General features: G+C 53.6%; 3 protein-coding genes across 3 annotated transcripts; all 3 read left to right on the plus strand.

The window, feature by feature from the left end:
• Positions 1-673: 673 nt before the first annotated feature.
• On the plus strand, positions 674-4823 carry NPFFR1 (neuropeptide FF receptor 1). The gene is given in 6 exon segments (XM_010408625.3): positions 674-772; positions 774-861; positions 864-908; positions 2556-2849; positions 3475-3574; positions 3924-4823. Coding segments are annotated over 6 exon segments (1422 nt in total). The 3' UTR covers positions 4720-4823.
• Positions 4824-5847: 1024 nt separating this feature from the next.
• Positions 5848-16043, plus strand: PPA1 (inorganic pyrophosphatase 1). Its single transcript, XM_039554292.1, has 11 exons — positions 5848-5949; positions 6111-6175; positions 8924-8977; positions 9374-9493; positions 11161-11247; positions 11524-11650; positions 12146-12273; positions 13678-13763; positions 13990-14059; positions 15133-15172; positions 15714-16043. The coding sequence occupies exons 1-11, from the start codon at positions 5886-5888 to the stop codon at positions 15743-15745; spliced, it is 873 nt and encodes a 290-aa protein (XP_039410226.1). The 5' UTR covers positions 5848-5885; the 3' UTR covers positions 15746-16043.
• A 472-nt stretch (positions 16044-16515) lies between these two features.
• On the plus strand, positions 16516-21382 carry SAR1A (secretion associated Ras related GTPase 1A). Its single transcript, XM_039554336.1, has 7 exons — positions 16516-16596; positions 16954-17028; positions 17953-18072; positions 18548-18613; positions 18997-19100; positions 19585-19716; positions 20309-21382. Exons 2-7 carry the CDS (start codon positions 16971-16973, stop codon positions 20423-20425), a joined length of 597 nt encoding a protein of 198 aa, XP_039410270.1. The 5' UTR covers positions 16516-16596; positions 16954-16970; the 3' UTR covers positions 20426-21382.
• Positions 21383-21557: the final 175 nt, after the last annotated feature.

Here is a 21557-nt window from a genome sequence, read left to right on the forward strand (position 1 = left end):
GTGCTCTGGGTCCTCAAGTTGTGCTGATTCCCTTCCCACAAAGAAGTGTCCTGGAGACAGTGGCTTCTCAGTGGCAGGGAGGACACTTCCAAGCACACCCATGTCCCTTAGTAGCTGGCTGCTGCTGCAAAAAAAAACCTCCTGGGAGAAACTCCAGGTGTTATCGCAAAATGCCTTGTTTAAACATCTCCCTTGTTTGTTCCCTCGGGTATTTAAGGGACAAACACTTCCCAAAGGTGTGTGCTGGCTGGAGACAGCCAGGAATGGTTAATCCTGTAAATATTTTACTCCTAGACTTGCCAAACTTTCGTAAAAGATTATGGTAAGAGATGTTGGGAACGCCGGAGTTGAGTGGAGCGGCCTGGAGCCAGGACCAGCATCCCTAAACATCATGTTGCTTTTCTTTGTGTGGGGGTTGAGGGATGGGGGATCTCCCCAGCTGTCTTGAGGCTCCTGGCGTATTTTCCCCCCCGGGATGGACAGGGGCGCTGCTGGGGACACCGGCCATCAGCTGCCAGCATCAGTGTGGGGACCTCGGCGGCAGCGAGGGGACACAGACCGCGACCCCCCCCAGGGAGAGAACCGGCTCCCTCCCTCTCCTTGCCCTCCTTGGCTGCCCGCCCCCGCGCTGCCCTCAGCCGCGGGGGGGCTGCGTGCGGGTCCCCCAGTAGCCATGGCGATAGGAGGCTGTTCCCCCCCGCGCCCCCTCCCCTTCTCCGCTGCAGCCGGCGAGCAGCCGCAACCGGCGCGGCGGCACCGCGGCGGCGGCACCGGGCTCCGGACCGGGCGGGAGGGACGGAGGGAGGGACGGGGGCGAACTGCGCCCCCTCCCCGGGCAGCAGATCGCCTCCGGCGGTAGCCCCCGCATGCAGCGATGCAGCCCCTAGAGCCGGGTCGGGCCGGCGGAGGTGAGTGCCAAGACCTGATCTATTTTATCCCCCAAAAAAGCTATGCGCCCCTCATCCCAGCCCCCTATTCCATCAGACCAGCCTCTCCCTGCGGTGGCTTCCCACAGCCAGGCAGGGAGGCAGGTGATCCATCGCCCCCCGTCCGGTCCCCCCATCCCCTTGTCGCCACGTCCGAGATGTCAGTGCTGAGCTGAGGACGCCTGCATCGATCCATCCGTTCCTCCACCCATTCATCCATCTATCCACTCATTCATCCATCCAGCACCAACCCGGGTGCTCAGCAGCCCCTTATGTTCCTTTCCCCATCTTCCAGCTTGCTTTTAAAACCACCTCCAATTCCATAGGATGCCCACCTCCTGCTCATGCTGCACTGCAGCCCCAAAAGGTAAAGTCCAGCAAAGTTTTAGGCTTAATATCACAGGTTTCGGGCAATCTCATTGCAGTCTTTGTTATTGCTCCTGCTTACAAAGCTGGTTCATGCATTTGATACCGACTATCTGGAGACTCTTGCCCCCTCGATCCTGCTACTCCCTTGACTCTCCAAGAAGCTCCTTCTCCTGTGTCAGCTGCAACCCCCCCCAGCGCCTTTCTGAAGCCCCACTGGAAATGTGTTGCCCAAATCCTGCACCCAGGACTGGGGTATTAGGGGTTGGATAGGGCCCTCCTGCCTGCTGGAACCCTGAGGAAGCCGGTGGTCCCAGTGGCTGGGAAAAGCGTCTTGGCTGGCAAGCTGAGCACGGGCATCGGCACAGGGATAGGGGGATGCTCCAGCTGCCCATCACACCGCGCCGTGGAAGGGCTGTCTCAGCGTAGAGCTGGCCTGCAGGCTCTTGGGCTGAGCCTTAAAGCCAAAATGTGCCTTTCCTTGCCTCAACACTGCAGCCTGGATTCTCCCGGAGCCAGTCCCGTCACCGCTGCAGGCAGCTCCTGCCCACGCCCGGCATCCTCCCGCATCCCTGCCTGCGCAAGGCTGGGGAAGCCCGAGGGTGGGAGCTGCAGAGAGCGGCTCCCCGTTAAACCTGTAGTGACAAAATGCCAGCCCCGCGCCTCCACCAGAAGCTCCCAGATAATGATCAGAATAATAATTATTGCTTCAGACGGGAGGGGAGGGGAGGGTGTCCTCTGCCCCAGCCCCTTTCCCTTGGTTATTGCGGCTTCGCCAGGGAGAATAAGATCTTGCTGAATATTGAACTGTAAACCTTGGAAGCACAAGGAGAACCCGGTGGCAGGGATGCTCCCAGGCCAGCCGTGACTGGGACCACACGGATACAGCTCCCATAAGGCCGGAGCAGTGGAGTGTCGGGGTGTGGATTTGTCTTCCTTGCACCATCCCTAAAAAAGGCCCATGAGATCAGGGTGTCTTCTGGGTTGCTCTAATTCCTCATCAAAAGAATGATACAAATAATAATGATATCAAATAATAATGATGTAAAATAATAATTCAGCCGAGGTGCTGCAGATCCTTGAGCTGTGTAACCCAAAGAGGAGGAAACTTGCTGGGGCACTGCGATGAGTCCAGCAGGACATGTCCCAGCCAGCCTGGGCTCTGGAATAAACACGAAAACCCACCTCTGGAGGCATTAAGAAATGGAGGCAATAATTGCTTTATTCTCTCCTGGCTTCATTTTCCTGCCTTCCCTTCCCCAGGCCCTTCCAATGGCACCTGGTGGCTCAACTCCAGCACCAGCCACCTCCTGAGGGAGAACTACACCTTCCTGGCGTACTACCAGCATTCCTCCCCCGTGGCCTTCATGTTCATCCTGGCCTACACCTTCATCTTCCTCATGTGCGTGATCGGCAATGTCCTGGTGTGCTTCGTTGTGGTGAAGAACCGCCAGATGCGCACAGTCACCAACATGTTCCTCTTCAATCTGGCCATCAGTGACCTGCTGGTGGGCATCTTCTGCATGCCCACCACCCTGGTGGACAACCTCATCACAGGTGAGCAGGACAGAGGAAGGGGCGAGACACGAGGAATGGAGAGAAAGTGTCCTCTACACAAGTGGGAAACATCCTCTTTTGGTTTTTTGAGGTTTTGGCCATTTGTGGCAAAATAAGTTTGATCCTAATGCTGCATTTGCATATTTGAAGTTCAGCCATTCTTCACCAAGCAACACTGAAAAGAACTCCTATTCTTCCTGCATCCACCTTCTCCCGTGCTGGCTCAGCTCTGCCTTTTGACCTTTCCAAAGATAAGGGAGCTGGGTGGGTTCAGCTGCAGCAGCAGCCAGGCCATAAGGCAGGGTTTGTCTTTATTGATTATGGGGTGTGATTTATTTATTGCCTTGGTATTGGGGTCAAGGAACAAGATGAAAGTCCTGACTGAGGATCCCAAAGGTGGTAGGAAAAATGACAGCCACCATGTTCCTTGAGTTTATAAGTGTAATGTGCAGCCCAGTTTTGGGGCTCTTCTCCAATGATCCGTGCTGCTAAAGGCGATCTCCATACAAGCCCTCTGTTAGGGCAGGATTTAGCATCCCCCAGCAACAACACAGCGGATGGGGACATCTGTAAGTGGCTGGGTGAGCCAGAGGCACCTACAGCTTCCGCGGTGTACCCCTCACAGGTTGGCCCTTTGACAACACCATGTGCAAAATGAGCGGCCTGGTGCAGGGCATGTCTGTCTCCGCCTCCGTTTTCACGCTGGTGGCCATCGCTGTGGAGAGGTACGTTGGCATGGGAATGTGGGGACATGGGGACCAAGCCACCTCCAGCAGGTCCAGGTGTCCTGTGTGGTCTCCATTGTGGGAAAGCTCCTGGGAGTGTCAGGAGCCTGTCACAGCTCTCCAGGAGGACCACAGAGCTGTCCATGGAGCATTCCAGCAAGGTGTCCTTCCCCACACGGGGCTGAAAACACCAAAGCTGGAGACACCCCAACCTATCTCTGCCACCAAAAGCCACGTGTAAAGAGCAACCCACTTCACCCTCCATTCCCACCCCCAGGTCCTGGCTACCCTCCTCCCCCAGGGATGTCCCACCAGGTGCCCAAAGCCACCACCATCTGTCCTCCCACAGGTTTCGCTGCATCGTCCACCCCTTCCAGCAGAAGCTGACGCCGAGGAAAGCCCTGCTGACCATCACCATTATCTGGGTGCTGGCCCTGCTCATCATGTGCCCCGCTGCCATCACCCTGACGGTCACCAGGGAGGAGCACCACTTCATGGTCGACACCTACAACAACTCCTACCCTCTCTACTCCTGTTGGGAGGCCTGGCCCGAGACAGGGATGAGGAGGATCTACACCACTGTCCTCTTCTCCCACATCTACGTGGCTCCCCTCGCCCTCATCGTCATCATGTATGCCCGCATCGCCTTCAAGCTCTTCAAGTCGGTGGCGCCTGCCCACGGCGGAGAGGAGCCGGAGGGGAGAAGGATCTCCCGGAGGAAAGCCAAGGTCATCAACATGCTCATCATCGTTGCCCTCTTCTTCACCATCTCCTGGCTGCCCCTCTGGACGCTGATGCTGCTGACGGACTACGGGCGGCTGAGCGAGGGCCAGCTCCGCCTGCTCGCCGTCTACATCTACCCCTTCGCCCACTGGCTGGCCTTCTTCAACAGCAGTGCCAACCCCATCATCTACGGCTACTTCAACGAGAACTTCCGGCGGGGCTTCCAGGAGGTCTTCAGGGCCCCCCTCTGCTCACTCCACTGCCACCGCAGGCCCTACGCCCCCCGGAGCCACGGCTGTGGGACCCTCTTCAGCACCCGCAACCGCGTCTTCACCCAGGCACAAACCAGCGACTCGCCGGCCGTGTCCGAGTCAGGGCCGCTGGCCCCGCGCCGCGCTGGTGTCCCTGCGTGGGACGGCTGAGGAGTCGCAGCCACCAAACCACTCTGGACCAAGGGCTTGCGGGGCGGGCAGTGGGGATTTGCCGTGTTATGGCCAAGAGACATGGAAATAAAGGTGTGTCCTACTGATGCCTTGTCCCTGGCTTGGCTCCTCCACTTCCCCCATGGCACCCTCCAGAGGGCCCCCAGCCGAGCCTGGGCCCTTTACCCAGTCCCAGTCCAGGCATGGGCCAGGGAATGCAGGGATCCAGGAGAAGGAAGGGAGAAGGGGCCATCCCGTGCCGTGCTTGGCCATGCCACGGAGAGGCATGCAGCACCATGCTGTGCTGCACCAAGCCATGCCATGCCGGACCATGCCAAACCATGCTGCCATGGCCATGCCAGGCAGGACTAAGCCATACTGTGCTGGAGCATGCTACCCCATGCTGTCATGGCCACGGGGAATGGACCATTCCATGGCCATTCCATGGATGGGCGACGCTGTGGGCATGTTCTACCAAGGCATCCCATACCATGTTATTGTGCTCCTGCTGGATCAAACCATGCCATGCAGGACATTGCAGCCATTCTGGACCACATCCCACCATACTGCAGTGGCCATGCTGGGCAGGACCAAGCCACCCCATACTGCAGTGGCCATGCTGGGCAGGACCAAGCCACACCATGCCACCCCATGGTGTTACACCTATGCTGTGCGGAATCACGCCATGCCAGACAATGCCAGCCCACCCTTCTGTGGCCATGCCAAGCAGCATCATGCCATGCCAGACCATGCCACCCCTTGCTATCGTGGCCATGCTGAACTATGCTGGGCTAGGACCATGCTGTGCCGGTCCATGCCAGCCCATGCTGTTGCAGCCATGGCGAGCAGGACCATTACACGCGGGGAATAAGCATTCCTAGCCAGGAAGAACCCTTCCCAGCCGGGCAGAACCATTCCTGGCCGGGCAGAACCATTCCTGGCCGGGAATAACCATTCCTGGCCGGGAATAACCATTCCAAGCCGGGCAGAACCATTCCAAGCCGGGCAGGACCATTCCAAGCCGGGGCAGAACCATTCCTGGCCGGGCAGGACCATTCCAAGCCGGGCAGGACCATTCCCGGCCGCGTGGCGCGGGGCGGGCCGGGCGCGCGCGCGGCGCCTGCGCAGTGTCCCCCGGCGGCGGCGGCGGGCGCGTGCGCGCAGCGATGTCGGGGTACGGCGTGGAGGAGCGCGCCGGGCCCCACAGCCCCGAGTACCGGCTCTTCTTCAGTGAGTGCCGCCCTGCCCCGCTCCGGCAGCCGCCGCGGGACACCCCCGCGCCCCCTTCTTCCCCTCCTCACCCCGCCGTCGCTCGCCTGGGTCCGCTCAGGTGGGACCTGTCGGCGGGTCCCTCAGCATCTCACCCTCGGCCCCCTCCCTTTGCCTTGCAGAGGATGCCGCCGGGCGCTACATCTCCCCGTTCCACGATATCCCCATCTACGCGGACGCCGGGAAGGTAAGAGAAGGTCCTGAAACACCCAGGGGATCAGCGAGTCCTGAAACATCCGGGAGATCCGGGGTTCTGGAACATCCAAGGGACCGGGGGATCTGGAAGCACACAGGGGAACAGGGGGTCCTGAAACATCCAGGAGATCAGGGAGCCCTGAAACATCCACGGCGCCGGGGGGTCCTGAAACATCCAGGGGTTCAGAGGGTCCTGAAACACCCGTGGGAGGCCCCCAGTTCCCCACACTGCAGGAGCACCTTATGGAGCCATTGTCTAACCCTGCAAGGAATGGGTTTCTTGCCGTCCTGGCCTCGGGCGAAGCGATCCGGGAGAAGAGAGTGGATGATCTCATTCTCATTTTTTGCGTCAGAGATGCGAGTGGTTGGCTTGAGCTCACCCATGCAGGCGTTTTGGGTTAGCTAAGCAGGAAACTGCTTTTTTTGGTAACATCTACATCCATTCCTATGGGTGCTGCATAATAGCTCAGGCTTGGGTTTTGACTGCAGTACGGCCACTTCACGCCTGCAGTATAATCCAACACCGATCAGAGGGTGAGGATGTTAAATTCCTGCTGTAGCATCTCCTGGGACCTCTTGCCTGGCAGAACCTGCCCCTTGCAGTGCTGCAGGGCTTTCACATCCTTCTAGCAGCCAGTGCTTAGTCAAATTAGGCTGTTCTGAGTAAAAAATGTCCCAGCTTCAGGAAATCAAAATGGTTGTGTTTCAGTTTTCATTTAACGTTTTTTCAGTGGTACCTCAGGCTCTCTGACTGTGTCCTTCACTGTTGTAGCTTGTTTCTTTCTCTGACACGTGCTAAAAAGCTGTGCAGCTCGAGAAATGTAGTGGACCAAGTAATACTTGTTAGAAAGAGCTGAAATTCAGAGGTGGGGAGTGGTTCTGGGAAAGGAAAAGAATATGCAGAGAGATGAACCTTTAAAAAGCAGCTGATTGAGCTACTGAGGTGAAGGTGATGGGGCTACCTGAGGTGCTCTAGGAAGTCTGAAGTGGCTTTTGCCTTCTCAGAAGGGAAAAGATGGATTGTAGTCATCAAGGACAGTGGTGAAGCAGTTCCCAGTGCAGGTGCCTGGCAGGTAACCCAGACAAGGAAAATCCAGAAAATGCCACGCTTTGCAGATGCCTGCAGATCAGGGGAGGAAGGAGCAGGGGAGTGAGTACAGAGGTGAGGAGGATTTCCTTGAACTGGTAATAACAGGGGAAACTGGGCTACTGGTGTGCCCTCAGGCTGCTGCCAGCACGTCTGTGCCAAGTCACTCAGAGAAAAAAGTCACAGTAGCTGAAGGTCGAAGTCCCCAAAGTTACCCAACAGTGCTGGTCCCATGGGGCTCTCTGTGTGGCTGGAGTGCCCTCAGCACTGAGGTTCTACTCATCACTTAGCAGGTGGGCTGCCAGCGACGTTACGGAGCCCAGCTTGGAGCAAAAGGTTGTCTCACTCTGTCTGAGCTCCTTGATCTTTATCCTCAGACTCCTAAGACACTGAGAGGATTGCAGCGTGGTTTTTTCAGTCTTGGACTGGGGTGTATTGACCTTACCTGGACCTGTGTCGTTGCAAAGGGGTGACCCTGGGCTTTCTCTGTGTGCCTTAGGCCAGGTTGGACCATGGGGAAGCTTCAGTCCTTACAAAGATGCGGCCCCAGGTCATCTTTCTGTGCCTGTAGAGACCTAAGCACTCGGCCCAGCCTGTTCCTGTTGCCTCATTCCTTCCCTCGAGTTAGGAATAAAAATAGTTATCTGCCTTTCTACATATAAAATGCAGATGAGCAGTGACCCCCTGCAATTAGGGGGGTGTAATAAAGCTCTGCTAGGGAAGGGTGTGGGCAGTCAGTGATGTAACAGCACTTGTTGCACAATACCAATCCAATTATGGTGCAATACAGGTTCGAGGGACTTTGCCATGCTAATACTGCTTAAGGTGGGGATTAGAAACCTTGCCCAGGCCAGGGGGCAAGGTTTGGCTTTTTGTTAAAAAGCCATCATCTCTTCAAACAGCAGATGTTAAGGTTCAAGTGTGGAAAAGCTTGTTTTCTTGGAGAGGAGGCTGACATTGAACTCTCAGCCCAGCTGGATCAACAGGAGATGTTTTCAAGTGTCACCTGTAAACAAGATACTGTGAGATGTGGTTCTGCCTTTCTCCCCCACCCTTTTATCCTCACACCATGCCGCTAGCAAGGTCTGCTTTTACAGGAGTGTCAGCCTGCAGAAAGGGCATCCTTCCCTACATCATGGCTAGAATATTTGGGAGTGATGTTCTCACTCGTTCAGGGCAGTACACAGATACCCACATTATTAAATAAACGGCTTGTCCTGTTGGTCTTGTCTTTTCTGAATGGCCAGAGTGGGTCTTCCTGGAGCATTAAACACATTGTATTTAATAAATATGGCCCAAACCCCATTTTGTTCTCTCCAGGGTAGTTTGTAAGCAGCTGTTTGCCGTTGATTTAACCTGTTCCTGTAGCCTGGGAATGTGATGGGGATGTTTGTAGGTGGCAACTGATGGAGAGCGTGTGGGAGCCTCAATCTGGCCTTTGGGGTCTTTGGTGAGGTTCAGCTTGGAATGATGACATGTGACTGACTGGGCTACAGGACTTTTATCAGCTGTATCAAAATTAGCACTGAAAAAAAAAAAAAACCCAGAAAAAAGTTAGTATTTCAGGTGAACTGGCTGGGTTTTGTGCTCACTTGTTTGTGTTCCTGGTTTAAAGCAGTTCCTTCCCACTCACTGCTCTTTTGCTTTCTTCAGAATGTGTTCAACATGGTTGTGGAGGTACCTCGATGGACAAACGCTAAAATGGAGGTAATTACGTTACAGTTCCTGTCTTAATCCTTGGCTCTGCTGATTCCTCCTCAGTTCCGCCTCTGGAATCAGAGTGGTTTCTAACCTCTCCCGTCAGTACTTGCTTAATGCTGGAGGTCTGGTGTGGAGGCTGAGATTGCAGGAGTTGGAATGCCTTGGTGTTCTCCCATGATTAAAGCAATATTTTACGGCTCTTAACCCCATGTGATTCCAAGGCTTGTAAGTCTGCTGGAAACCATATCCCAAGGGATGGTAGTGCAACAGGAGTTGTCCGGTATCTGCCGCTGGCATCAGCATCATCTCCTGGTCTCTTGGCTTCTCGGTTCCATTTTAAAAAATCACTTTTTTTTTTTCATAGAGGGTAAAGCAGAGAGATTTATATAACTTTTCTTTCAGATTTCAACAAAGGAACCCTTGAACCCAATTAAGCAAGATGTGAAGAAAGGGAAACTGCGCTTTGTAGCGAACGTGTTTCCCCACAAGGGCTACATCTGGAATTATGGTGCTATCCCACAGGTACTGTGTTTTGTCCCAGTTGCTCATCCATCCTGGTGGGGAAGGTGCCTGTGATTGCCACTGTATTAATGAGCAAAAAGGTCAGCAGAGAGTCTGATCTGGAGCACGGTGTTTGCAGCTGGATATATTATCCTGCTGAGGGAGACAACCTGTCAGGAAAACAGGGATATTTTAAAGCAGAAATCCCAAGGTTTAGGCTTCTATCTGATGTCATAGACAAACTCCCTGAGGATGAGCAGCTGCTGCTCACCCTCAGGTGCTCAGAGGTTGGTTGGGCAGGAGCTGGCAGGTCCTTCTGTGTGGCTGGAGGGAGCTGTCATCGTGCATGTGGCAGTGCAGCGCCCTCAGTTCCTGCCTGGCAAAGCACAAAGTTTTATCCTAATGGTGCAGGATTTAGGCTGAATCTTCATGGGAGACTCTTCTTGCCAACGCCCATCACTGCACAGATGTGCTTTCCCAGAAACAGTTGGCAAGGTGGGACCATGATAGTGACATCTGGACACATGCTCTTAAATGGCTGGGGACTGCTAGATAGAGGGACTTCAAACAAGGCTGTTCACCTCTGATGTTCTCTAAGGCTGGAGTTTCCTTCAGAGAAATAAGCTGTCAGTGACAGATCACAGGCAAACACACTGAATTTGGTATTTCTACTCTTGATAGTAGCACATGTCGAGTGTTTTCCCCACATGGCTTAACACAGGGCCTCAAAGCTGAGTTGTTTCCTGCTTGAATGGATTCTGGAGCCTGTTTCTTTGTGCAGAATTGTGTCTTTTGAAGCCTTTGCTCTGTCATGTGTTCGTGGATCAAAGGTGTTTATGCATCAAGAGCTTAACACTTCCTGGTGGAGGAATGTGATAGTGTTTGTGAACGGCCCTACAGCACCACCCAGGTGTCAAAACATCTTCCTGAACACTCTGGATCTATCACAAGGTCTTGGCTGTACTGGTCTTGTCCTGGCATGCAGAGGTTTGGGAAGAACATTCCTTCTTTTTTATGTCTCAGCCACCTTAGGAGTACATGTTCCTTATGATGCAAGTGGTCATGGAGTTCTTTTCACTCCTGATCAGGAGTGTGTTTTAAACAGCTCTTGTTTTTGGAGTCAGTTGGCTTCTGGAGTCGTGTCCTTCAATTTGCATTCACCGCAGCAGGTGAGATGCACTGGGGAGCACAGTGGGACTCTGCATTCTTATCACTTCTCTAGGGTTAACAGTGTCTTTAATTGTTTAATTAAAAGGAAACAATACACCCTGTCTGTCTGCCATCTCTGCTGGACTGCTATCTGGAGCTCAGGAAACTTCTGCTAAGGAATGAATAGGGAGAGGAACAGGCAGGCAGCCAAATCAAGTGCCCTTTATAGATGTGAACTTCACCTTTACGCAGCTGTGGGACAGAGGAGGAAGTCTGGAAAGTTGTTGAAGGGGGGTTTGTGGGTAGGAGGAGCTGCTTGCCTTTTGGAAGATGAGACCTTTTAACTTGGGTTCAAAATTCCCAGGCACAAGGGAAACAGGGGCCCAACCACCAGACCTGGAAGCAGGTGTGGAGTGGGCCTTCCTCTGTATATTGCAGGCAACTGCATGCCCCAAATAAACCTGCTTTTTACTGCCTCTTTAGACCTGAACGTTCTTATGTATGGTTGATTTTGATGTTGGTTTGGGGTTTTTTTCCAGACTTGGGAAGACCCAGGTCACAAGGATGAAAATACTGGTTGCTGTGGAGATAACGATCCGATTGATGTGTGCGAAATTGGAAGCAAGGTAACGCATCCTAAATGTCTCCTGAAACGTGTAATTAATGTCTCCAAAGTCAATTATCCAGGGACATTATTCATTTCCTACCTCCTCTCCCTTAACAATGGGATGTTTCCCTCTGCTGCTTCTGGAGATTGTTGCTGAGATGAGCTAGGGCTGATGAGCTGCTGACAGCAAGAGCTAATTTCGTGGTGCCTGGCTGCTTGCTGAGCTCCTGCACAGCCTCCTGTTGTGCATTCCTTGGATGCATCAGTATGGACAACAAGATCTTTGTCCTTGCAGGTCTGCTCTCGGGGAGAAGTCATCAAAGTGAAGGTGCTGGGCACGCTGGCTCTGATTGATGAGGGAGAGACAGACTGGAAGGTAATTGCTATCAACGTTGAAGACCCGGAAGCAGACAGCTACAATGGTGAGTTACAGGAGGGAGGAGCAGGATCCGTGCTTCCCTTTCTCCCATGAGAGCCTGCAGGAGATGGGGACAGGGCTTGCTCCTTCTGTGCAGTGGTATTTATGAGATGTGACGCTGGAACGACAATCCCAGAGCAAAACATTTCACTGCTGTTTGTCACATGTGGCCAGTGCTCTGCACAGCCTGGCATTCCAGGCAGAGGGTGGCTGTACAGTGGAAGGAAAGGGATCGTCCCCCAAGGCTCTAATCAAAGCTGTTTAAATGTGTCCGTGCTCCTGGGGACTCTCAGGATACACCGTGAGCATGAAACACTAACTTCCCTGAGGAGATACTCACTGTGTCTTCAGGGAACCTGTCTGAAGTGTTGCTAAGGCTGCTTGGGAAGGGGCTGGAAGAGGCACAGCTCGGAACAACTCAGCCGAGCCACATAAATTCTGTAGAGTTCAGTAAATTCTGTTACTGTTTCTGGCTGACAAACTCCGTGTCCCCCGCCAGACATCGAGGATGTCAGAAGGATGAAGCCTGGATACTTAGAAGCTACGGTGGACTGGTTCAGAAGATACAAAGTACCTGATGGAAAGCCAGAAAACCAGTTTGCTTTTAATGGGGACTTTAAAGGCAAGGTAGGATCACTTTGCTTTGTGGTGAGGCATGTGTTCCAGAAACTGAGCTCAGGGTGTGTGTGGGGACATGAGTGAGTCGCTGAGAGAAATGGATTTGTATGGGGCTGCTGATAGTTATTGTCAGTCATCCTGCTGTTTTTCCAGCCTAGTGAGTGCAGGGATACCAGGAAAAAATGCCTGGGGTTATCACCCTGGTGCTGTTGATTATTTTCTTTGTGTGGGATCACTGCAGGGCTGGGAACCTCCGTGTCAGAACCAGGTGGGAAACGCCGGGTTTATTTGCTTCAGCTCTGGAGCAAGGGCAGCTTGACATCACCCTTTACCTCCCTTACCCATTGGCTTTGTTCCACTGCAACCTGGTGCAAGTTAAAGCTAACTCAGGAGTTAAAACACTTCTTCCTTCAGGCACGAAGTGTTCCCTCACGCCCTGTGAGTGAGGCTCTGCCTTGGCAGCACTACTGCTCTGCCTCTTCTCCAGGTTGGATCAGATAAGTTACTGCTCCTGAGCAGGTGAAATCCTGCTTCCATGGATTCCCTCCTGCCCTTCCTGGAGTGCCATGAGGGGTTTAGTGAGGTCACTCAACTCCCAGAGCTTCAGAGGTGGTGCAGAGGAGGGGAGTTCTCCCAAAAGCCCTGTCTGGGAAAGAACATGGAAGTCACAAAGGACTTGTCCCCTCTGGCCGTAGCACAGCACTAGGGTGGTTGGGCTGGAGCACCTTGCTGCCCTTCAGGATGGGTGAAACCCGTCAAGGAAACTGGAAAATCAGGATAAAGAACCTCACACATGCACTACAGTGTTTTATTTGGCTTGGTTTGGTATCAAACCGGGACATTTAGTGCCGGTGTTCGCACCAACAAAGAACTGTGAGTGCTTCCTTCTCCGGCTGACAGGTTAATGCTTGAGCATATATTACTCATTTTTAAGGAAATAGGTTAATATGCCTGGAAACCAATTCATTCTAAAGTAGTTGCAAAGACTGATTAGCTGCGTGTCTCTTCCTGCTGGTCTGAATCATTTGCCTGGAGTGGAGGAGAGCTCCTGGATAGGCCTGGATCAGCAAGCTGCTGGAGACACACTGAGTGGGAGGAGCAGCAGGGTGGAGGTGCTTCCATAATGGAGCACTGGCCCAGGACTGTGTTCAGTTTCTTTTGGCCTCAAGCTCGCTCAGTGACCTTGGCAGATCCTCCCATCTCGAAAGCAAAACAATTCCCCGGTACGATCCCGGCTGTTTTGGCTGTTGCGCGCTGGGAGTTTCTGCTCTTCCTGAACAGCACCGGAGCGGAAGAGGTTTCTTCCAGCCCCTTCCAGAGCTGTCTAAAATCAGCTCCTTGTAACTGATAGTCTGGGGAAGGTGGTCTGGTGCTTCCACATAACGTGATGTTTGTTCTCGTCTCCAACTCTAGGATTTTGCCCTGGACGTCATCAAAGGCACCCACGAGCACTGGAAAGCTTTAATAACAAAGAAAACTGACGGAGGGGAGATCAACTGGTGGGTTAATGCTTCTGGTAATGTGCACCTTCCTCTTCCCTAAACAAAAAGCCCTGGACCTTCCCTTCCTGAGTGGTGCCATGCTTTCTGTTAGCTGCTGGCTGTCTCCCCAGGCCTTCCCCCTCCACCCAGCAGCTGTAACTGCGATCCTAAATATTCCATTATTTAATGCTCCTGGGGGGGAGGCTGGGCTTGCAGGTTCTCATAGGTGCCTCATCTCTTTCAGCACCAACCTGACGGTGTCTGGCAGCCCTTTCTGCTGTAGTCAAGACTGTGCAAAAGCTACTGTGGATGCAGTAAGTACCAGTTTGAGTGGCCAAATCCCAGTGTTACTGTCGGGAAAAACGGTGCAATTTGTGTGGGGAACTGTCCTCTCTGTGTGAATGGCACATGGCATGCTCAGAATGTTTTGGGTGACTGAACACCTGCTTCTGGTTAAACAGGATGGATGGGGAGCAAACTTCCTCCAGAGGCTTCTCCCTGCCCTTAGTCATCTGGGAGATGGAATCCCAAACAGAGTTTGCATGGAGGGCTAAACTTCTGAGCCATAGCTTGGCTGTCAGCTGTTCTGAGAGGGTTTAAAATATTTGGCCTTCCAAGAGCTTCACAGTACAGGTCTGTCTCTGAGAAAAGAGAGTCTGATCCTCCAGGGGTTTTGTATACTTCAGAATGAAGAGCTTGACATTCCTGGTGTAGTTCTCCTGTCCAGCCTCAGGAATAAATTGTCTCTCCCTAGACTTGAAAAGTACTGCTGTTAGCAACCTGAAAGGGCTTAGAGGGAGGGGACAGGAAAATCAAAATGCAAATCTTGCCTCTCTTCCATCACTGAAAACCTGAGTCTCTCTGTAGCCTTGGAGAGACCTTTAAAACCATTGTCTTGTTTTCTAAAGTGTTGGTATCCCAATTAGGGATCTCAATTTGGTTTTCAAAAGCTCTTGTGGAGGATGTGTCCCCAGACAAGGATTTTGTCTGCCTTTGGTTGTTAAATACAAGCTCTTCAGAGGAGTTCTCAGAGAGTCCTTTGTGCCTCTATTCCCCCATATTTTTTTAAAGCAGCACTGTAGGTTAAAAAAAAAAAAAGCAGCTGCCTGCACCTGTGTAGACTCTGGAGTGGGAGCTGCTTGTGCTGGGAAGCAGATGGCCCTGGAGCCTGCACTTGGAGCAGAGCACCTCGGGCACCTGGGCCATCTCCAGAGTGAGGAGGCTCCGGGAGCGACAGGACGCTGCACGTGAGCTCAGTTGTTTCCCCACAGCTGACCAGCTGCCACAGGATCTTAGATGGTGCTCAGGAAAGGCTTGGGCAGCCCTAAATGTTGTGTGGAGAGTGTAAAGACACCTCTGGTCTCTGATAATGCCCTCCTTGTTTCAGGCGCCGCCGTGTAAAGCTGCCAACCCCATCCCGCCCGAAGGTGAGTCTCAAAACCCACCCTGACATCCCAGTACAGAGCAGGGGCTTCCTCAGAGGAGCTGTCCATAGGAAAATGAGGGTCTGAACTAAACCTGGATGTTGCTGTAGCCAGGGCAAGACCCAAGGACAAGCTGAGGGTGGTGCTGGGAGCAGAAAGAGGAGCTAGGCTGCCACTTCCAATCCCTTCATGGGGAATAAACCTGTGGAGAAATCCATGTCTTCCACGTGGGCATGGGAGCTGGAGGTCAAATGGCTTTTCCTCCTGAGCCAGCTAAGGCAGAAGGAGGCCTGGCTTGCTGTCCTTGCCTGCACCAAATCGTGGATGCTCTTAATGGCAGCCCCAGCAAGAAGGGTGACTTCTTTGGGAAAACAGATCCACATGAACAGGTGTGTGCCAGAACCCGTTTGCTGTGCTGTGGAGCTGGTGCCAGGCACGAGGAAGCCCCTGAGCTGGAGGTGACACATACACGCTGCCACGTGACTACCTAATAACTGGGTGGCTCACAGGGGACTAACCCCCTCCTTTTTTCTGCCCCACACAGTTGACAAATGGTTCTACTACCAGAAAAACTAAGTCCTGAGGATGGTGGTGAGACAGCTGTGTCCTTCCCACCGAGGAGCTGCCACACGCAGGAATAGACCAGAGAAATAGCTTCAGTGTCAACAAGAAGACCTTGCCTGTAGCTTTGCTGATTAGAATTCCATACCTAGCAGTGGCGTGTCTGCTGAGGCCTGGTGGAGGCTGGAAGAAATAATTTATAATATCCAAACACCCTGCTTGTGCATGGTCATGTGGTGTGCTCTAAGTCATGACAGGAGATCATTCACCTGGGATGTGTATGGATGCTAGAAATAAAAACTACTGAAATCCAGTGCTGTGGGGCTCCCTCTCCTTTCCCTCCCTGGAGCTGAGGGGTCACAGAATCCCGGAATCACTGAGGTTGGAAAAGACCTCATAGATCATCGAGTCCAGCCTGTGGCTGATCCCCACCTTGGCACTGAGTGCCACGTCCAGTCTTTCCTTGAACACCTCCAGGGATGGTGACTCCACTGCCTCACTGTCTGATCACCCTTCCTGGGAGGAAATTCCTCCTAATGTCCAACCTGAACCTCCCCTGGAGCAGCTTGAGACCGTGTTCTCTCCCCCTGACCTCAGCGTCAGCGCTGGGCTTTGTGACCCAGGGGGATTTACGGCGAAACGCAGGCTCGCGTCCCTCGCAGGAAGGGCGGTCTCGAACCCGGGTCCCCTCGGAGGCCGGGCGGGTCTCGAACCCGCGGCCTCCCGGTGCCGCCCGCCGCAGCCCCCGGCGCGCGGAGCCAGCGGGGCCGGAAGCGGGCGGGGCGCGCGCTGACGCGTTTCCGGCGGGCGCTGGCGGCGGCCGCGGACGGGACTCGGTGGCGGCGGCGGCCCGGGGGCAGCCGGGGGTGAGCGGCGGGGGTGGCCGCGGGGGCCGGCCGGGCCCGGCGGGATGCTCAGCGCGGCGGCCAGCGCCTGGCAGGCCCGGGCGAGGGGCGGCGGCGGCGCGGGGGGTGACACGCAGGCAGGGCGGGGGCGGGGCGGGGGCCAGGCCGCGCCGGCCGCCCTTGAGGCCGGTCCCCCTCATCCCAGTGCCCCGTCATCCCCTGTCCCCTCTCACCTCCGTTCCCCTTCCCCCTGAGCCCCAGCTCCCCGGGCCCCCCCGTCCCCGGGATCTCCGATCCCCCCGTCCCGGTCCCCCCGACCGCGTCTCCCTTCAGGCACCGACGCGTCGTAACTCGGGGCTTGGGTTTTGTCCCCCGCAGGCATTTTATTTCCAGCGATGTCTTTCATCTTCGAATGGCTCTACAATGGCTTCAGCAGCGTCTTGCAGTTCCTAGGTAATGCCGCAGCTCCCTCCGTGCCTCAGCAGCCCCTGGCAGCCCCCTCTGGGTCGGTTTGGCTTCTCCCATTGCCAGGATCCCGTAAAAGTCAGGCTCTAAGGTGGTGTGCAGCAGCTCTGGCCAGTGTAAAGTCTGGTGAGGAAGCTGTGTACCAATAAAGGGCTCTTACGCTAGTGCAGGGAGTATTTGGAGGCATTGGGCTCCCACTCAAGTGTTTCTCTGGCCCTTTAGAAGCCCAAGAGCAGCTGGGCTGGCACCCAGGGCCTGTCCAGCCCTAGGCAGTGGTGCTGCGTCGCCAGGGAGGGAACCCCATCCTCCTCCTCCTTCTTCCAGAGTCCTGGATTCCAGTGGGACTCCTTGCTGGAGGATGGGGTGCCCATTTTCTTGATCACCTCTTGAAGGGAGGATGAGAAGGACAGGGTGAGAAAAAGTCCCGTTGGAAGCCTTTGGGAGCTTTCCTGTGGCAGACACGTGCCTGGAAGTGAACAAAAATCAGTTTATCCCAAGAAAACAAGGCACTGTTCCCTGCTTTGCACTTTTTCCTGGACAACTCGCTGCTGTCTTTTATGAGTTTGTTCAGTTTCCATCTCTAAATACCCCTTTGAGGATCCAGATTGATCCATAATACTCTGTTGCACGCTGTCCTCTGCTGCTGGGATGGACCGGAGCAAAGAATGGAATACTCATGGGAACACGAGCTTGGGAGATGTCCCTTGCTGTAAACATGCCTTGGAAAAAGCCTGTGTGTGTTTTCCCTGCTGCCCCGTGTCCATGCTGGAAGTGTGCACAGGTGGCAGCAGAGCTCTGGGAAAGGGCTTCCCAAAAAACCACCAGCAGCAGCAGCAGCAGCAGCAGTGTGGCGTTCCGGCTCCAGAGGAGCCCGCTGGAGCTTTCCTCTTGCTTTGTTCCTTCTCCTCGCAGGTTTGTACAAGAAGTCTGGAAAACTGGTGTTCCTGGGGCTGGATAACGCAGGGAAAACCACTCTGCTGCACATGCTCAAAGATGACAGGCTGGGCCAGCATGTCCCCACGCTACATCCCAGTAAGTCTCCCTGGGAAGAGCCTCCCGACATGGCTTTTCCTCTGGAAGTTTGGGGACACCGTGTAGGAAGGCACCTTGGTGGCAGCTCTGCCTGGGGGATTCGAGGGTCTTAAGACTTCAGCTGGGGTTGCAGCTGTGCTGTGGTTCCCCAGGCTGAAGTGGATCTGTGTTTTCCTCTCTAGAAATGCCCAAGAGCTGGTGCTGCTCAGTTAATAGCAAGGGAAAATTCTCCTAATGAAAAGCATAATAAAGGATAATAATTGCAGGTTGAAAAGCTTCAGTGGGAAGCAGGGGAAATTATTTTCAGCCACTCATGATTGAAGCAACGGCTCCGTTTCAGCCAGTGGGTTCTACAGGAAATTCAGGCAATTCCTTCTTGGAGGAGCGTGTGAGATGCCAGCACAAATCCCTGCTAAATTCTGTCCGTGACAACTTCCTTGTTTTCCCGAATCCCAGCCTGTGCTTTCCGTTTCAGCATCAGAGGAGCTGACGATTGCTGGAATGACCTTCACGACTTTTGATCTGGGTGGACATGAACAAGGTAAGGGAAAAAATTACCACAAACTGATCCTGACGAGCGCCAGCAATTAGCAGTGCCTAATTATTTGTTGCCCGTATTTATTTATGGAACAACACGTGGAAACAACCTCCTGGCTGTAGGATTGCTTGGAAGGAAATGCTGCCAGTTCATGCTCTGCTGCCTGAAGTATTTTTAGCTGTGGAAGACTCCAATATAATTTGGTTTGAATAATTGATGACTTTCTAGAAGTTCTAAACACGGGGTTTTTGCCCTTTTCTTTTATACACAAAACTATTGGAAGGAGGACACCCGGGCTAAAAAGGCAGCCATGGTTGCTGAGGGTTGGTGGAGTTTTCCCTGCGTGGAGATTTCACAGGGCCGTGCTTGTCCCTTGTGTTTTCCAGCTCGCCGAGTCTGGAAGAACTACCTGCCTGCCATCAATGGGATTGTCTTCCTGGTGGACTGTGCAGATCACTCACGGCTTATGGAATCCAAAGTTGAGCTTAATGTAAATACACTTCTCTTCTTTCCCCTCTCCAAGACCTCTGATTAGCTAAATTATAAATAACAGCCATCTCTCCCAGAGCTGGAGGAGCCAAGATGTCCTTACTCTGGCTTGAGCACGGGTGCTTGAGTTCAGGGCAGGCTCAGCTTGGACAGCAGCAGGAATTTCTGCATGGAAAGGGTGCTCAGGCCTTGGCAGGGGCTGCCCAGGGAGCTTTGGAGTGCCCATGCCTGGAGGTGTCCAAGGAAGGGCTGGAGGTGGCACTCAGTGCTCTGGGCTGGGGACAAGGTGGGCATCGGGCACAGCTTGGACTCCATGGGCTGGGAGGGCTTTTCCAGCCTCATTGATTATGTGAGTCTTCCACAGGAGTTTGGAAGCCCCAAAAAGGAGCCCTTGTTGGTCTCAGAACTTAAACAAAACCATTTTCTTCAGGCAACGACTCCTTTTCCCAGCTCTCTGCTCAGCTCTTGTTGGCTCTTGCACGCAGGCGTTAATGACAGATGAGACAATATCCAACGTGCCAATCCTTATCTTGGGAAACAAAATCGACAGACCAGAGGCCATCAGCGAGGAGAAGCTGCGGGAGATCTTTGGGCTCTATGGACAGACCACAGGAAAGGTAGGGAGGCATCCGAATCTGGGATTGTCACAGGCAGGGGAGAGCTTGCCTGCTTCCTTGCAGAGTGAGGCTCGATCGGGTTGGTACCAGGAGTTTGTGCACTGCTGGGCCAGGGTGAATCGATAATGATGATGATGTGCCTGAAGGGAGCCTACGAGAGAGAGACTGTTAAAAAGCCATGGAGTGGTGGGACAAGGGGGACTGGCTTCCCACTGCCAGAGGGCAGGCTCAGATAGGAAATTGGGAAGAAATTCTTCCCTGTGAGGGTGGTGGAGGCCCTGGCACGGGTTGCCCAGAGAAGCTGTGGCTGCTGCATCCCTGGAAGTGTCCAAGGCCAGGCTGGACAGGGTGTGGAGCAACCTGGTCTTGTGGGATCAGGCAGCAGGGTAGAATGTGGTGGTTTTTAGGGTGCCTTCCAACCCAAACCCCTGATGATGCCCTTGGGCAAGTTTTGAGGCTGCCGGGACTGTACAAAACGCAGTGCACACACGGAGGGACCTACGAGAGGAGCTCCCTGCATGGCTGTGGCTCGCTGGGCGCTTCCCTCAGGGCACCGGGGGTGCGGATGTGACTCCTGTTTGGATTCCCCCAGGGAAATGTGCCACTGAAGGACCTGAATGCGCGGCCCATGGAGGTGTTCATGTGCAGCGTGCTCAAGAGGCAAGGCTACGGTGAGGGCTTCCGCTGGCTATCGCAGTACATTGACTGATACTGGCACGGACACGAGAGTTTTACTCCTCTGGACTGATCCTGTTCACAGCTTCCTATGGACTTTTCTATTAGAACATGGAAGGCTTTCCAAGTGCATCCTGGCATTGTCCAAGAGACTCCTGGTTTTCCGGCTGCCCTTATGGCACAGTGGTGACGCCACTCTTTTCCTGCGGCGGGGAGGCAGCGCCGTTCCTGAGTTGTCCCTGCCAGTCCGGTGACAGCGGGGCTGCTCCAGTCTGGGAAGTCCAAACTCTGCACGCTGCAATGTAACAGCTGAAAAAGAGAGCACGTCTCACCACTGTGGTTAATTGACTTCAAAAACAAAAAACTAGAAAAGGAAAAAGCAATTATATTTTTTAAAGAAAGTGTTAATGTAAACGGTGTCCCTTCTAACTTTTTAGTTTAACGTTCATCTTGTTTAGTCCAGAGTCTGGTTTAGGGTTTTTTAAAAATATATTTAACGGTATTTAGGTATTTCACAAATTACTGAACCAAGGTATCACGATATTAGAAGTCCTCAATAAACATAGCATTTGGGCTTAACTGAGCTGTAGGGTGGCTGTGCTGTGTCACGCTGACCGACGACGGCGAGGTGCCGTTGGGACTGAGGTGTGCAATCCCAGCTTCTTTAGTTTACAGGGATTATTTTTTCTTAGTTGGAGAGCAGCACCTGGTGCAGGTGTTGGGAGTGGTGTCCAGTGGGAAGGGGCTGCCTGGTTCCCCATCAGGCCAGACCTCCACTGAGGATCCTCTGGCCACACCATCACAGTAAGAACCACGGAGCTGTTTTGGTTGTTGTAGCATGGAAGTGTTTGACATTTGCATATCATGAGGTGATTAATGTAGACTAAACCGGTTTCTTTTATACTCTCAACGGTCTTTTTTTTTGTCTGAAGTTTCATTGCTGTCTGGCACTCGTTTTCAGTTCAATAAAGACATGTCTTTCTCCTCTGAAGGGGCAACGAGCCTCAGTCTGGCTTGGTGTTTGCTGGCCCTTGGGGCCATCAGAACACCAGCCACAGAGTTTCAGAAGCGTTTGGACAACACTCTCAGCCACAGGGTGGGATTCTTGGGGCTGTCCTGTGCAGGGCCAGGAGCTGGACTCAATCCTTGTCACCTCCAACTTGGGA

The sequence above is a fragment of the Corvus cornix genome, chromosome 6 (assembly GCF_000738735.6).
Source record: "Corvus cornix cornix isolate S_Up_H32 chromosome 6, ASM73873v5, whole genome shotgun sequence".
NCBI lineage: Eukaryota > Metazoa > Chordata > Aves > Passeriformes > Corvidae > Corvus > Corvus cornix.